This window comes from Thunnus albacares, chromosome 8, assembly GCF_914725855.1.
Source record: "Thunnus albacares chromosome 8, fThuAlb1.1, whole genome shotgun sequence".
Lineage (NCBI taxonomy): Eukaryota > Metazoa > Chordata > Actinopteri > Scombriformes > Scombridae > Thunnus > Thunnus albacares.
In genome coordinates this window covers 23,670,903-23,689,615 of record NC_058113.1, presented here as the reverse complement: position 1 = coordinate 23,689,615, position 18,713 = coordinate 23,670,903, and the positions used below count along the sequence as shown (strand labels likewise).

Below are 18,713 nucleotides of genomic sequence, written 5' to 3'. Positions count from 1 at the left end.
CCCCTTTCCAGTCTTTATGCTAAGCTAAGGCAATCACCTGGCTCTAGCGCTGTACTTAATGTTGACAGATCTGAGAGTGGTTGATCTTCTCATCTAGCACTTGGAAAGTGCAAATAAGCAAATTAGCGTATTACCTGTAATGTCAAGGTATTCCCTTAAATTGTAGGGAGGTACACCATATAATGTTTTATTGTTGGGCAGGAAAACAAGCTATGAAGTAGCTAATGTTAGCTACCTAATCTAATGCAGCATCGCAAATGTTAGCTCACTACAGCATCTCGTTCACCATCATTTTATAAATATCCAGCAGTAACACACATCCATTATGCCTGGTTTTACTATCCATTCATCAACTGTTTCCAACTGTTTATCCAACTGTTTATTTTTTTAATATGAAGCAAGCTCACTGTAGTAACAATATTTCAAAAACTCACCTGAGCCAGTCCACTCACTAGCTTCAAAAGAGAGCTCAACTCTTAAAAACATTTAAAATGATCCTTGAATTTTGAAGATTCTTTTAGTCTGAGAAAAACTGTGCTGTTGCATTTTTAAAGTAACAATCTCGAAGATATCTGTTTCATTCTCTGTCGCCACCTATGGCGATAAGTGGTAACTGCAGGTGTGTTTTTGGAACCTCACTTCCCAGAGATCCAAACAGTGTTGCCTGTGTGACGTCAATGCTAGCCCAGACTGGAAAAAACAGTATGCCGCTTCACACACAGGTGAGTTGAAGAGCAAGTCTGTTGCGATAGCTCCGCCTACCCTCTTTGGCGGGCCAACCACTGCCTGGTGATAGAAAACATGTCACTAACTGTGCATCACTTGTGTTTTTTCCCTGGAATGTGGGCCATAGGCTAAATCATCTTTGCGTTCCTCATTTGGCAATAGTGACTTAACAGACATTCATTTAAATGAAAATCTTCAAGATTATTACTTTGTCTCCTGTTACATGTATTTTCTCAAGCAGACTTATGATATGTTTTGAGGACTTCTGTTCTTTTTCAACAGTTTCTCAGTATGCATAAATATTCTTAGTTAATCAACACTGATGGAAACTGTCAGTGTTTTAGGCTCCAAGTTGTCTGTGAGTTTGAAACTATTCCAGAAGTCAATCAATTTTTTTAGTGTTTAGAACAGTAGATACTGTATGTCTTTAGTCTAAAACCAACCTCTGTATCATATGAGGAAATCATAAAGAAATCACTCTGACACTGCTGTTCTCTTTTGAATAAATAAGCAGAATGTTTTGCATCTAATGTTTTGAATTGTCAGTCTGGGAAAAGGATGTACTCTGTGGATTTAGTGGTGCATCGTGCTAAACATGATGCTCAGGTTTTCTGGAGTGTTTCTCCCCACTAGCAATGCCTCACCTTAACACGAGAAAACCAGGTCTTCCCATGAGAATGATTACCTGCACTTAGCATTCTCTCTGTGGAGTCATCACACAAAAACTCCCTTTCAGAGCTTGAGGCTTTTACTAGTTGTTAATTGCTCTTAAATAATGGCACTTGTGAATGGAAATGTTTATTCCATTGCAAGTAAATCTTGCTCTGAATCTAAAGAAGGGGCAAAGTTACAACTTCTGTTTTTAAACCACAAAACAAATGCCACCATAGATTAGTTCTTGTATAAAGTAGTAAATAAAGAAAACAATATTCTAGATTTAAGATTTAGATCTTGGTAATATTTAGAGAAGAAATATATTTTAGAAAATGAAGGAATAATGTCAGAGAATGAAAGAATTGGGAATAAGACAACTCATAAATCAAACATACTTTCAAAAATTATTTTATACAGGGAAACCAATTTACAGGAAATGATCAGACATATGTTTGTTGTGAGCAAAAGCCTACTGAGACCCCCAGGAATGCATTTGAAGTACATAAAGTGTTTGCTTTTGCACCTCCTCATATTTTGTGTTCTTTGTGTTGTCTATGACACCTCCCTCCCACAGACAAGCTGGTAGATTTTTTTTTTCCCATCCCCTCAAACACATCCATTTGCATTTTAAACATGTCAAGGAAATGGCTTCCGTCTCAGCTGCTGTCACCGTGTTTGGCAGACAAGCACGGGCTGCCTGTTTATGTGACACAGACAAAATATACCTCGCTGCAAATACCACCTTGCAGCATGTGTTACAAGGTACTGTAGCACAAAATGGGTGTCACAGAAAGTCAGAATTAGTCGGTGTCATCCTAAAGTGGAATAAATTAAATGTTCAAAATCACTGTTAAGATATTTTTTTTAAATTCTTCTACTTAAACACATACAGAAATGGTAATATAAAGATTTGCAGGATAAATAAAAGTATGTATTATATGTTCATAGTCATCATATGGCAAAACCTGCTGGGAAAACATACATTGTGAAATATTAGCAAATTCCATGGACCTCATATTAACTTCGATATCCCAATGAGAAAAAATCTATTCAGGGAACTGTCAATAAGAACTGATTGGCAGCTGCTTCATTCATCTACTGTACAGTAAATATGAGAAACACTAGAGTTTAGAAATTGACCGACAACACTGTGAGCCACAGTACAAATTATAATGGAGAATTCTCCCCTGTTTAGTAATATAGGCTACTAACTAGCTCATTTTGTTTTGATTCTCTCTCTGCTCTCCCTCCCGGCACACTGGTGCTACGCTCATAGCCCTCTGCCTGCACCGGCAAATTGGCAGAGCTGCTATGCAGTTTCACAAGAGTGCTGCCGAGCTTCTGTGCTTAATGAATTGCTGAATGTGTTTGCTATCCTTACGGGCAAAGATCCACTGCTGAGTCTCACTAAGCCTCCTTGATTTGTCTTGTTACACTGAGGTTAAACATTTTATTACTTGGGTCTTTTTCCTCCACAGTTGACTTCATTATGTCATTTCTGGGCCTTCATCTGCTTACCTGTTCCTTTAAGGGACACCTAGCAAGTGAAAACCTATTTGTATCCCTTTGGTTTTCAGTGAAAAGGTAAAATTAAATCTGCAGTGGGAGGTTTAGTAATACATGTTAGGTTCTTGTACTGGAAGGAGAAAACTTCTTTTGTTCTATCTCTATAAATATATGACACCTAGTTTCAGATTTATACATTAGCATCAAACCAGATTGCAGTGACATCTAATAGTTAGGGAACTTGGATAGTTATCCAATGAGTCATCTCATTGGATGAGATGTATGGATACTCTGCAATGGGTCATTCTCAGTGCAAGTTACGCAGCACTGGAAACATCACAGCAGCCAGCTCTAGCAAGGCTGACAGCTAGCATTTGTCAGACATGTCCCTCAACTTACCCTTTTTGTCCCAACACTCAGAAAGCTCTTGAGCAGGGCCAGCAACTGCGTTATGAGGAAATAAATGCAGCAGTGTTTTCCATCCACACCTGCCAATCTCTGACAAATGCCTGGCACCCACTCTTCCTTTTTTAAACAGCAGGTAGGTGACAACAGCCTGCCTTTGTCATGTAAGACTGAGCTCTGCAGTTGTTCTTGACAGATAAATGTCTTATGAAACAGTCACGAAATGGAAATCATGGAGCTTGTCAGTTAAAGAGGCAGAAAGTGGGAGCTAGCAGTGCAGCAGAAAAAGGGGGGTGGTGGTGTGGTAGTATTGTTTTTGACAGGGAAGTGGATGTGTCTGCCGCCATACCTTGTTGCATTAAGGAACCGACTCCAAACCAGAAGCTGTTGAGGAGGGTGAAGTTGTTCTCCACGACATCTGATCCAGGGTTACAAGGATGGGCGTCGTACCATTCATATGGGCTGAACCTGAGAACAAGACAAGAAGTTAGAAAGCTGTTTTTAAATCTTTACCAGTTACAAGATCTGAGAAAATGTCTTCTTTATTCTATCTTAACACCATTCACAGAGCTTTTCTAAAAGTTACAGCTATTTTCGAGTTTGGCTTTTAGTTTGGAGTCATGTCAGGTTTGGACAGAACAGTAACAAAACTACTGATGTCTGCATTAGAATAGCAGCTATACAAAGGAGCAGTTAAAGCAGCATTAATTGATTTTTTCTGGCCACTTGAGGGCAGCAGAACAAGCTGGATACACAACCTTGTTGTGACAAGCACATTAGCTGCCGTCTATTTACACATCCAGCAGACACAATATTTACTCTCCTTTAAGCTCTGTTTTGGTCTCCACCAACTCCTGACAAAAATATCTGTCTCTTGAGCTGATAAATGGTCCACTTTGTGCTCCACGTAGTCACTAACTTTGTTTATCTGCCGTTTGGTGTTGGACAGTCAGAACGTTTCCACTGAAAACAGCTGCCCACTGCTGCTGGAAACAAGTTGCGGCCCGTAAAACCAAAACAATGAGCTGACATTAGAAAGCTGCCATGGAACTGAAAGGGACTGCAGAGTTGAATGATACACTTCTGTGGGTTCATCACTGAGCAACAGCTTTCACATTATACATAGTCCTTTGATCCATTATTCACATAAAAACATTGGCTAGTGCAGCTACTTTGAGTGTGGTCATAACATGAGAACATGTAGAGAACAATGTCATCACACATAGTAGTTTTACTGGTTTTATAAATGTGAAAACTTACTTTTTGTCAATCTGTTATCAAATGTCACATCAAAACATTTTAAAATCAACTGGTCCCGGGTAAGCTTTGCCTTTTAAAAATCCCCTCAACTATTTTTTATATGCTTTGTAGTTAAAGGTGACCAATGAAGCACAAAAATATCATTCTTCAGAAGGTATAAAATGTCATATTTGAGAATGTGAGGCATTAAGATGCCTCTTAAAGTCACATAAAACCATAAAGCATGCATCTTTCCATTTCTCTGCCATTTAGTGTGACAGTTGCTGAAAATGCTGCACACCTTTTATTGTACAAGTCATTTTCAGAGGCAGATGCTGAGATAAAACATGCTAAATGTCACTACTTTCCACTTTTATTTATATAATATGAAAAACCATTTTCTGGCTCTTTATTCTGGGTTAAACCAGATCCCTTAGACTACTAATAGTGTATCGTCAAAATGTGGCATATCTGTTTCTTTGATGAGATATAGTACAAAGTGCTAATGGCTGGAGAACCCCTTTTTTCTTTCTGAAACCAGATAAGCAACTAGAATGGTCCACAACACTGGAAGCCACTATGGTGAATCCTCGAGTGCATATTGTGATTTCTGAGGGACCACAATGAGAATAATCTGGAAAGATTTAATTGACTGAAATTTATATTGTTGATGAGTTAGATGCACTTCAATCTAATTACATGCTGCAGAAATATTTTCTAACATGTCAGCAGTCTGTTTTAATCAGACACTGAACATGACTGATGGTTAATCATGAAGCAGCTCCATAATGATGTGTCTTAACCAGCCATCCTTCAAGTTTCTGATCTTAGTTAAGCAATCAGTCAGCTGAACTGATGAACAATATGAGAGTGTTTTTGCCCAAAGTTGGGATGCCTAAGTGTTGTTTGTTGTGCATTAAAATGACTACTGTCAAATATGCTCACTAGCGTTTCCATCTTGAAGTGTTTCCCTTAATATTCCCTACTCATGTGCCCTTAATAACATTTGCAGACATCAGAGAGGCCTTGGGCAACTGCTGCACAAATATGGTACTCTCCACCATTTCAATTCATTCCTTCAACCTCATTTTGTTTTACTTTAATGTGAAATTGAAAGTCATGGTCAAATAATATGTGATAGTGAAGAGGCAAGGAAAACAAGAGAGGCATTATACACATCCAAAGTATACATGAACTGGACTTACACATAGCACAAATAAAGAAAAAAGAGGAATGTCTATTTTCAATACTTTTGAGTGCAGTTTCTACACAAACAATGTATCAACGCTGATTCAAAAGGCTACCCCTGGTTCTCTGCTAATTTCTAAAAAAGGTTGTGCTGGCAAGCAGAGCCAAGAGCTTTCTTTCAGACTGTATGCTGAACCATCCTATACAAACCTGTCTGCTGAACAACACTATTAAGTGTCGGCCAAGAGTGCAGCCTACACATAGAGGAGGTGATTTGGAAACAGCTTGGCATCCAAACGCAACACAGCAAAAGCGCTATGTTGGCTCTTGCAAACCTTATATTGAATTGAATTTGCACAGCCTTATGGTTCAACATGCATGTCGTTTGACATTTCAGTGCCTCTAATCATTAGAAAACTATATTTATTTTCACTTTATAATAACACTGCCATTCATTATTAGTGGTTTTTGTTCAGACACAATACACTACACACATGGCAAGCAAAGCAAACCCAAAGAAAACTTACATGTCACACTCTTGGGTATAAATACATCTGATCACAGATAGAATGCAGAAACATAATCAGTTGCTATTTGCCCTATTTTCCTTATTAACAGTTTCGAAAAAGCTATAACTAGATATTGAAAGATACTGCATCTTTTAATCAACTACCCACACTGCTTTTAGAATTCAAGATTATTTATTCCAACAATACAAAGTATGGCTGCTTTTAAATTATTACCGTGAAACAGTTTTGAACACGCTTGTGAGCAAGGTTACAAGGTTAGTGAAGCTATAATTCAGATCACTGGGAAAGTAAATATTGCTACAGGCCATCCTGTATTCAGAATATATACTTAGTTGTGCCTATATGGACCTATACGGATCTCTCTGTGTTACTTTGTGACAAAAAAGAAAATCATACACAATGAGAAACCTTCATCATTACACAGTTAGTGGAGCATAAATGCTTATCCACGTCAACATGTTACCGATCATCTAATAATCTGTACTCAGCAGCTTAGTATTATCTGTGGATTCTTTTTTCCCCCCAGTATTTCTAGGTTCTGTGTGGGTTATGTATTGAATCAATGAGGCAAAATATATTCTCTACTTACATGCTCTAAATCCTCCTTAGTTTTAATATATAGGCTGGTATAAGCAAATAAATGGCAGCAGTGGTTTTCCCTTGCATATAAGCATTACTGTGTATCTTGTGTGTCATGTTATTTATCTACAGCTATGGAATAAGATGTGCCTTTGGTCAAATAAATATACAATACTTGGCAACATGACTATTATGGTGCCGCAGTGCTTTTGAAAGCCAAAGTGTTTTTCTGTCTGATGTTGTTGGTAATACCTTAACATCTCTGTCCAGCATTTAATATAACCTACTTGTGCTGAAGTTGCCCTCTGATTGTTCATTGCAGTCTATTTCATCCTCACATGATGCACTTTTAGAGCAGCTTTTCAACTATCTAGGCTGCCCTCTAAAAAACCAGTGCAACAATTTAAGATGATTTTGTACTTGTGTGAAGCCACTCCAGATTTTGTTTGGTCTCACACCAACGAATGAGCATAGAGGAGTGCAGCTGTTTGCTCTCAAGCCCCAGAACTCCTTTCAACGGCCACTTTTCTAGAACTTCCTGAAGCACCACTTTGCATGAGAAGCAGCAGGAAATACTGACAATGATACTAACAGGATATTCATCATATTCATGACCAAAAAAAAAATTTTTAAGTGAGATACTTTTCATCCATATTAAATGTATGACTTATTACTGCCAGGAATTTCATTTTTTTATGTAAGTACTGATGATCAACTATAAATAGCCTGCTCTAATGACATTTCACATCAGGTGTGTATATTTTTTCTTTTTGTACTGAATATGATAATTATCTAAGTTATCTTTATTGCCTCATTGAGCATCTTATTTCTTATTTCTCAGTATATATATATATATATATATATATATATATATATATATATATATATATGATCATTTAAGGGTGCATCATTTAAAACTGCATTGCCAATTCCAAAGGAATTGCACACTGAATGGGACTTTGCATCTCCACTGGGGGCTTTTTCTATTCCTCCTCCCACTGCTGAGCTGTAGAGAGCCCATGCAGACATAACTGTCTTGATCACTACCCAGCAGCTAACACAGTATGCGAAACCGGCTAGCGTACTCAATTCACAGCCTGCAATGATAACAGCGTAAATTACTATGTCTATTGAAAGACCTCATGGAGACATGTATGAACAAATACATAGCAGCAAATGGCATGCATTGTCCTCACTTACCTGGCAATGACAAAAAGGACACAGCTTACGCCCAGGTAGGCCAAGAGTATGTAGACCCAAATGTCGGGAGTCATGGGGTTCAGGAAGGAGAAGAAACCATTGTTGGTTGCATTGGGTTTGCGATACAGGATGCTGATGCCCATGCTCATGAAAGGCTTGGAGAAGTCGACAACCTTTTCACGCATATAGGTAATGGTGAGAGGAGCCACTGCCAAGTCTGCCCTCTGTAGAGGAAAAAGAAGATGATCCAATTTGTATTTTCATATTAGCAATGTATTTTTTTTTAGCCAACCTAGACTCCAGACTGAAATATCTCAAGAATCTTTAGATGGATTGCCATGAAATTTGATTGGGTACAGACATTCATGGTGCCCAGGGGATGAATCCTAATCCGACTTTAGTGATCCCTTGACTTTTCCTTTAGCACCATCAGCAGGTCAAAGTTTTCACTTATCTGGAAAAATATATCTATCAACATCTATAAGATGGATAAGTACAAAATTTTGTACAGACTATCATTGTTCCCAGATGATGTATCCTAATGACTTTGGTGATATATTTTCATCGAGCGGCACCATGAGGTTCACATTTGTGGTTTTGAGTAAAATGTCTCAACAACTATTGGATGGATTACCAAAAACATTGGTAGACAGACATTAGTGACCCCCTTATGATGAACAGCAATAGCATCAATGTCCAGTTAACTTTTCATGTAGCACCATCATCTGATAAAAATTTGAATCAATCCAATACTTTGGTTTATGAGCAAATACCTGCAAAATCAGCCACAGCTGTAATTTGTGTTTAGTGCTAATTAGCAAATATTAGCACGCCAAGTGAGAACACACTAAAATAAGATGGTGAACATGGTTAACATTATACCTGCTAAACATCAGCTTGTCAACATTGTCATGGTGAGAATGTTAGCATGGTGACATTAGTATTTATTTCAAAACAGTACAGCTTCACAGAGCTGCTCGTGTAAGTGGAATCTTAGTTGTGTTATATCATTGATATTTTGAATTATATATCAAGAGGTTACAACAGAGCTATTTAAAAGTTGCCTTTTATTTAAAGTGTGGAAACCTACAATATTATATGGCTTTGACATTTGCTGTAAAAATTGATCATGATAAACATGTTTTTTTCTTTTTGATGATGCCTTTTGGAAAAAGTAAAGACATCATCATTCTAGTGTATCAGACAAAATCAGAGGCAGTCCCATCTACAAAGCCATTATCTGGTGCCACTAGAATGCCATATGACACCATATAGCATTGTGCAATGGACATGGCATAGGACTGCATATTCAGAAGGTTAACATTTATATTGGCTGCCCCCAAAACTCCCCTGCACCAAGGCTGGGCAGGAGGTTAATGAAACCAGCTGCTTGGTTCACGCTTGGATACCTCTTTCTTTACTTCCTACCTACTGAGCAGTGGGAGAGGAAAAGGGCACTTTCAGGTAAAATAAGATCCGAAACTTACACAAAGCCATAGGGCCTAACCCAACAGGAATTTGAGATGATGGTTCAATAAGAATAAGATGAAAAGTTGAGGTTGAATGATGCATTCACGGCATCATTTTAATAACCACACTAACTGTAACTGGAAATTGATGTATTGCATGACATAGTGTTTTAACACCTTAAAAACTATGTTTTTTGTTTTTTTTTAATTATGAATATTCCATTTCTAGACCCTAAGGCTATTCTTAGCTAACCTGATGCACCAGATGATTTGTTACCCAGAACCATCTGAGAAGTCGTCCACGGAAACTGTTTGGAAAAGGGCAGGCACTTTCAAAAAATACTTGGCAGGTGATTGGGTGAACCATCTATCTTTCACTGTCTATCACCACCTTTCCTTGTGAGGCAGCTGGATTCGTCATGCTGATTGGTCACAAGCACATAACTTGAAGAATGACATGATGGATTCTCATGTGATCTTGTGATGTTGTGAAACTTGCGAATCCAGCTGCCTCACAAGGTAAATTCTTGCATGAATTTAACTTTCCTTGTGGCTTAGACAGCTCTTCCCTCAGATTCAATTGATAACTGCCAAACAACAGTAAACAGAGGTCAAAAAAGAAAACATTTCTACTTTGTGTGTGACACTACAGATTACTTGCTCCTGTGGCCAGCACCATGGTGACTAAATACACGGTGGCCTCTGAAGAGATAGAAAGATGGGAGAACCAGTGCGTCCTGCAGTGCATCTGCTGTCTCTCTTAAACTATTCAAATTTGTACATCACATACTGCTCCCTCTGTTCTCTGCTGCCAACTGCAGCTTTGAACCAACCTGCCACTCAGCCGGAAGATCAACCAGCATGCAATTCCAGACATCCCAACGGAGGGCTAATATACATGCTGCATGTCCTTGTTCTGCTTACTGCTTAGACACACAAACTGGGCACAAGCAAAATAACCTGATAGTGCCCTGCTGTGTGCCACATGGCTTGGTGTTATCTGGGTTTGCAGATGGTGGGCTTAGTGGTGTTCTCCCTGCGGTCCTCCTCACCTGATGTCAGTCTGGAGGATTCATGAAGTTACAACTAACATGATACATGCATTTAGAATCTGCTGACTGTACACTTAACATACTTAGAAAGAGATGAGTTATTCTTTTTGGACATGAGTGCATTTGCTCCAGTTCGAAGCAGACACATTACATACCTCTCACAACCAAAGCTTTCTATCCCTCATCAAGCATTTAAACTGTACAGTCTATATAGGCAGCATCACAATTCTGATGAGGATTGGACAGCACTTATAGTACCTTCTTGTTACTCTTTTTGTTGTTGTTATTAACATTTAGAGCAGACACAAGTGCATATTTTGATTTAGTGTATGTTGTAATTGCAGAAACACAGTTTGCTGAGCGATGCAATGGTTACTGCAGATAACAGCAATTTTTGCAATAGAGGTGCTGAGGGAATGCAAAATCATCCGATTGGCTAGTTGTACATGCATTTACAAAACCTATGGTGAATGAATGCACAATGTGACATTTATGTGCATACAACACAACAATATGCTATGCCCAAACCTTCTCATGTTATTTAGTCTCATATCAGAATAGACAAAGGGCTAAAGATGAAGCATACACAATATGATCAAGAAACTGTTGCTTTGCATAAACAGTAGGTTAGAAGTGTGGTGGCCTGGAACAGTGATTTACTCAAGGGTGCTTTGGCAGGCAGGACAGACATGTTTGCCGTTGTGGCAGTTGAACTCGTGCCCTTCCAGCTATGGGTCAGCCCTCTTACCACCAGTTCATCCTGCTGCCTCAGATAAAAATCAAATTCACACTTGTCCATCCACTTGCAGGCACATGCTGCCCTCAATTACCAAAAAAAAAAAAAAAAAAAAAAAACCTTAGCTAAGGCATGAACACGCAAACTATGTGTGTTGTACCTGACTAGAAATAAAGTGCTGTAGCTTTTCATTCAGACTATCTATCTGTGTAGACAAAAAGGATGTAGGCTGGCTTTAACCTTCCAGTGTATCTGTCGAAGCAAGATTAATTGGCATGACAGAAACAAATGATGCGCTGAGCACGCTATTAACATTTGCATCACAGCATGATTAAAGTGATCATCTATTGTGACTAAATCAAGTTTAACAAGGCCTGTTGCATCATTTAGCACCTTCCAAACAATGCCCTTTGGCACTGCAGTGAGCTTTGTGACTACACGGAGCAAAATAAAGGGCTGTATGTTACACAATGCTAAATTGTTGCACATAGCAACATTGCAGTTCCTCATTCAAAAGCATCAGTCACATGGAGAGTAAATCTCATAAATGTATCATATCAATATCAAAACATATAAAAAGACATATATACACTGGTACGGAGCTTTACTCCATTTCTGTCACATCTTCTTTTCTGACAAATCTTGATGATACAGAGATCAATGACGGGTTACAACTGATTTTACAACTATAATTCTGAAATGCAACTATGATTTATGGGGTTACAGTATGATATGAAGATATGATATGAAGAATGCGTGAGCCCTGTGTTTCAGCACCATTTTATCAGCTAAAACCAACTGTTTCCCGTTTTCTACCTCAGACCTTATCTAATTGTGATTCTTTTTTAAGTAAAGGCACTGATCCCCGGTAAACTGTTATGCATCTTATCTATCTGCATTACAACGAGGGGCAATGTGTTTTTAAAAGGTTAATAGAAAAGAACATATGAATACAAATTGAACAGATAACAAATATGACAGTGGCCATTTACTTTTCCCTTCTCTATCTCTTTATATATGGTGTACACAGTAAATGCAAGTCATGTATACAATATGCTCCATGAATTGAATTTTGTGAAGAATAGATATATAGGAAAATAGCAACTTGCAGTAACAGTTTTTGTCCGAGTTAGGAAGAAATACAGTCCAAACTTATTACCTCAGTGGGGGGATGATGTAGTTTGTGGTTTTCTCTCATGAAATCTGTAGCCATACTGGCCTCTCATAGCAATCCAGGGTCAGATCTCTTGAGCTTGCCTTAAAGTTTATGTTTCAGGTCTGATGAATAACGATCGGCTTATCCATACAGAAGGAAAGCACTAGACCACAAAATAGAACCAACTAAAAATCCACAAAGAAGACATCATGCATCCTTGGTCATGCGATAAGAAGCAGTAAAAGCAATAACTAGCAGTATAGATTCTAATCTTCTCTTCTGCTGCTATACGAAAGCAATAGACCTAAAAAGGGCTAAATTATGTGCATATTCTAAAAAAAATATGTATTTTTTTTTAACTGTATTTATCCATCAATTTATAATATTTTTTCTAAAGCAAAAAATCAAAGACTACCAGAGCTGCTCATTGGCTTGTCTGTGTATTCAACAGCTTATGTTCATATTTAGGCTCAGTCCAGAGGTCTCAATCACCAGATGCTACATCTTCACAAAACACATGTAAACCTTATGTCACAGACAACAACACTCATTTTTCTATTTAGCCGTAACATAATGAACAGACTCTCTCTGTGGCCACCTACACCTTCTCCCTTTAAACCAAAGAACGGACTAAAACAAATAGCGCGCGTGCTGTTTAATGATGGAGTCATGCATCTTCATTTCGTGCCAGCATTTTCTGCCTTTAGTAATCCATTTGTTCCCCTCAAGGTTATTGTTATCAACATGGATCTAGCAAAAAGCTTGGATGGAGGGATAAAGTGCTGCAGTGGTAGCCCACCTTTCCCAACCCTTTCAGCACCAAGCCATTGACTCCTGCCATACGATTCCCTGCACTAAATGCCATTTAAGCTATTACAAGTTTTCAGCTGAGTACAGCGCTGACCTGATGGGGCTGAGGACAAAGAGAGAGCACTGACAGGGACACTTATGAAATGCCAGCAAAGAATTGCCACCATCACTTTGATGTGAGGCTGTTTGATGGCCACTAAGGCTCCGAGTTTGACATAGACAGTAGCGATTGCCCACCATGTAACAGCAAGATGATTGCTGATGTTTTCTCTTGCATCTTTAGAATATATGCAGTATTACATGCTAATCCTAGATCTCTGGTTTCTCCAGCTGAAGGAAATGCTTTGTCTCACTGAATCACATCAACACACTTGTAACTTTTAGGCAACCTTGACATAAGTGCGCCATAAATGTAAGTGACAGCTTTGCGGGCTCTTTCTGACTTGTACTCAATCAAATCTATATCACTGTCCAAGTGGAGGACATAACCTGCAAGTCAGTTCAGTGGCATGCTTGTGTAAGTTTGCGTGATGATGGAAAACATAATTGTAGAGAAGCAGCAGGTTAAAAGGAAAAGGATACCATTCTCATGTCTGCAAGGTAAATAAATGTATAGCTGGAGCCAGCAGCTTGTTAGACTGGAAACAGGGGGACACAGGTAGCCTGGGTCTGTCCAAAGGTCCTTAATTAATATGTTTTAATTGTGATTGTAGCAAAGCTAACTAAGCAGCTGCTGGCTCCAGAAACATATTTACCATACAGACATAAGCATGGCAAAGCAGGTACACTTATTTCCCAATATGTCAAACTATTACTTCAAGGAAAAATGTGAAGCAGACTACTTACATGCTCTATAAGCTCCCTGATCATACCGTTCCACTGGCCCTTGTCATCCTGAGAGCCATATCTCCCATCGGGCACAAGACGGATCTCATACGTGAATCCCAGGATGTTGGCCAGCTCTTTGAGCAAGTCGATGCAGAAGCCTTCGAAACGGTCGTTCCCAACCAGCGCCTTGTCAGACTTCTTAAGCATGACATATGGCTCCTCCTGCACACACACAAAAGATCAAATGAAAAGCAATGGTGAGGTCAGCTTTTTCAATTTGTTTCAGCACATGCACCTAATTGAAGCAAAGTGATCTGCGTTGATGAAACGCTGTTGCATTTAACAGACAGTGACAGCAGATTCAAGTTCAGCGTGCGGGTATAGAGAGTGTTTAAATATGGAAGAGGGTTGAGGTTTTTTCTGCAGTGATGTATTAGCAAAAGGAGATCTGAGCTAATTTAAGACTGTAATGTCAGTAAATGTTTTTTTAAATTTCAGTGTTTTCATAGTGATGGTTATGCACAAAGGAATATTTGCACTATCAATGTGCCTGCAGTGTTGAGCTAATTCAACCTACTGTCTCCCCCACACTGCTGTGTGCTGACCTATATAGCTGGTGCACAGGTCGGTTCATTTTATGGTCAGGTAGCTGACACTCTTTACTGGCCAGTAATATCCTGCCTGGCTGCTCATAATTTGGGCTGTATAAAAGCTTGATTAGGAACAGAATGCAGCAGTGAAATGGAACATGCCCACGTCGTTGCCTTCATCAATTGTCACCAACCTCCAAGGGAGAGCAACTGAGCTGATGCCTGCAGTGACAATGACTAACCCAGAATTCCTCGTAAATGATTTCCTTTATTTAGTGCCTGTTACCATTTCCCTGCTAGATAGACTTGCATATCCCGCTGTGCATTTCAAAACATGTTGGTCCATTTATGCAAGGGCTGTAATACAATTTATTGCCTCCAATAGCCAGATGTATAATTTACAAACTGAGCTCAGAAGCAGAGTAATTGATTCTCTAGTGAAGGTGACCCCTTGCTTTGTGTTTTTTTTTTTTTTTCAGCTGTGGCTTGTGTGGCATAAGGTAAAAAGATACAGTCAAAGAGGAGAAAATAGGCAGTCACGGCACTCTTTATTCTTTCAGGAAATTGTTTTTCATGGGGGAAGGCAGAGGTGGTGAGGGTGGAGGTTGGGGGCAAAAAAAAATACAACATCATGTGCTGGTGCCATGTTGACACCAGTTACACTGTTTGTTGGTGTGTGCTGCCTCTAAAATGACTTAACCAAGCTAACATCCAGCAGGGGATAATTTATTCCAGAAATTACAACAAAGAAAATGCATGGAAAAACATACAGTAAATGATAAACATCTTTGTTTGCAATCAAAATAGGAAGCCACTTGGACACTACAATTAGGATGGCCTCTTAAATAAACAGTAAGTTATGAATACTTGATGACAATGCATTTGGAGAGCAAGTGCTTAGCCACAAACTTTGCTCAAGTTGTCCAATTAACTTGATCAAAAAGTTTGCATGTTAAGGGAAAAAAGTCATTACCATCTGTTTCTAGCCGTCCAATTCTTGCTATTCCCTAAGGTTTGGACTCAAATCAAAGTGTTTATACCAATTCTACCCTCACAGTCGCAGCATGGGCGTGCATAACAGGAAGAGGAGGGAGGTGGGCCTGCGCAGAGACATTACAGGCAATGGAGTGCAAACAATTAATGTAAGGGGGAAAACACATTAAGTGCCTTAATCTCTTCGGCAAAGTTATCACTATAAAGCTGTCAGACGTCTTGTTCATGCATCACTGAAATCAGTTTGATGCAATGTCATTACGCTAAGAGGGGAGATTGATATTAAAGTTGAAACTCTCTTCAGCAGTTTGAAAGTAGGCAGTTTTATGATCTTAAACTAATGATTCCCGATGAAATAGCAAATCAAGGAACATGTCAGAAATATTCAAATGCACTTGAAGGGAAAAATTATTGGAAATTTTTAGGAAACTTAATATGCAATTGAAACACTTGAACTACTTGGTGATAAACACACATACATTAACGCCACTCTGTTATAACATAAAATCAGCAAACACTGGCACTGCCTAGTACAGTAGTTCAACATTACACCACTTAAATCCTTGTTCCATTTCTCTTCTTTGAGACAGAATTAACATAGATGGCACCTGATAGGCATTAATTATGTCCCGCCTTGACCTCACTTGTCATAATTACAGCGTCGTGGTCCAATGTAGGCATAATGATAGTGTTTATCGTTGTAACTTGTAGGCCTATATCTGTCCTAAAAAGGTGCACTGGGGACATCTGTGTCGGCACCTCCCTGATAGCTCCACAAAGGCCCCAACATCCAGTGACAGTGTTAAGTACATACAACAGAGGATCTACAAATGAATGCCATGTGAAGCTGGGGGGAGGGATCACCTAGTTCTTTCTATCTGAACATGTAATTAAATGCATTCTCAGGGAATAGTTCATTATATACCTCCTCCTTTTCTTTTTTTGCTAAAGGCCTTCCCACTTAACATAATCATGACATGACATTAAAATCTCATCTGAATTACTGATAATTGATCGTTTGCTAAGCCCCGTCCCCCTTAACTGCTCTTGCTAAGACTGTCAAGCTTTCCATTCTCACACGCAACATTTGCAGTTACTAAATGTGGCAGATTTACCACTCGAAATTCTTCATAACTTTTTGAAACCATGGGTACTTGATTTTAGACAGAGGCAGACAAAAACAGGCTTCTCATTTCTAGCCTGACATTAAAATAAGAATTGCTGGTCCACCTTAAAGGTCAGTCCACCTTAATTAAGCCTGGTCAGGTTAGGCTGGTCAAGCATTGTTACTAACTTCGGAGCTAACCCCCTTCGATGAGAAGCAGCAGCATTTATTAACTGACACACTGTAACCTGTACTGTACATTTACTGCCAGATTGACAAGTTATTGCTAATCTTCTCCTCTGCTTTGCTCGCATTCACCGTCACTTTTCTGCAACTTGCTCTCTGCACTCCCTCAACTACACACTCACTACTCACGCACACACACACACACATTACACACTTCCCTATTCCTTAACGGAGCTACGCCACTCTTATAAGAGTACCTTTTACGTAGATGTCCTTTGAAGAATGAAGAGAGGGAGGGTGACTCCAAACAATTCCACAATAATGTAGGGTGTATTGCACAGTGCGCGAGTGAAAAACATTAACAGCCCATTGACATTAATGATAGTGTGAGATTTTAGCAGCAGCACTCATAATTTTGCAGCTGCGGTATACCTCTGCTGAAGGGGAAACACTGTATAGGGGATTATATACATAGGGGAAACACTGTGCCATATGACAGTCGCAGAGAAATGTAAACTCAGCACACCTCTTCCTTCCTGATTGATGAACGATGATTTCTAGATTGTATACCTGTGCTGGAAGGAGCTTAATAAGACATCATTGTAAAGCTTAAATTTCGGATGTTATCTGGAATAAAACTGAAGAGACATGAAGGATAGGACTTTTTTTTTTTTTTTTTTTTAACGCCAAGCTACACAGGTGACCTACCAGGATGGTGGTGATGACGAGGGAGCGGTTAGCCAGGGAATCGGTGATGTTCATCCCTTTTCGCTTCGGCGCTTCTGTGATGTTGAGACCTCCCGACACACTCCACTTCCCCACCTGCAGAAGATGAAAAGCGTATAGCTAAGTGTTCTGTGTCTGTTGGTGGGCCTTGACCCTAGCAGAATCCCCCGCCAACCAGTCTCCCACATTAGTGCCACGTTGAACACATCACCAGCAGCATTAGATGATTGGCTGAGTCACCTTTATATCAGCAGGACAGAGTGTTTTGGAAAGCAGCGGGTAGTAGTAGTAGGTAGTGTATGCCTTTAGAAAAATCAAGCATGACAGAAAAATAAAATAAACTGGCATTTGGAATTTGATGAATAGTTCACATAACGCACCTAACAGGTAATTTTGCAAGAAATATTGTAAATTGTGATCAATTTAGTTTGGTACCCAAAAATAGGGATACATTTTCTGTACCCTCAAAAATAATGAAAATACAGTAGACTCAATAAAATGTTTAAATCAAGGTTACAGCTTCTGTTTATCTCTTCAATTCAACAAATGACAAGAAAAACAAATTTAAATTTGCACATTTTACATTAGACCAATTACAAATCACATTCTGTATGATGTAGTGATATATTGGTGCTGTATGATGTAGTGATATATTGGAGCTGTGAGTAAACATGAAAAAGAAATATAAGGGTAAAACAAATAGAAACATTAATAAAAAATATTTCAAAGAGTTACAGTTGGTTTGAATGAAGGTACAGCATGAGGTTGCCAGATGGATTACATTGTACTGCAGTCTCAGTAAGATAAGCCAAGAGATTTGAACAAATAAAAGGAGTTATACATGCGAGACGCCCTCAGGCAAAAAGCTCTGCATATTGTAGAGACACACTCTGGAACATATCATTAGCACAAATGGTCCTGTGGCTGTCGGTAACAATCTCTTTTTGCCCTCCACCAAACCCTCTTCCCATCCTTCCCGCTTTCTCTATTACCACAGACACAGCTTTTAATATTCACTGGGGTTTGTGCTTGAGG

The 18,713-nt window shown here is 39.1% G+C and overlaps 1 protein-coding gene across 1 annotated transcript in view; it reads right to left on the bottom strand.

Annotated features, from left to right (window-relative positions):
- Positions 1-18,713, bottom strand: part of LOC122987452 (glutamate receptor ionotropic, kainate 3) — a 106,271-nt gene that overhangs the window by 10,817 nt on the left and 76,741 nt on the right. The window contains exons 9-12 of the mRNA XM_044359348.1: positions 17,661-17,774; positions 14,097-14,300; positions 8,028-8,251; positions 3,641-3,759 (exon numbers count right to left, since the gene is read on the bottom strand). Coding sequence (XP_044215283.1) covers positions 3,641-3,759; positions 8,028-8,251; positions 14,097-14,300; positions 17,661-17,774 — 661 coding nt within the window. The remainder of the gene's footprint in view (positions 1-3,640; positions 3,760-8,027; positions 8,252-14,096; positions 14,301-17,660; positions 17,775-18,713) is intronic.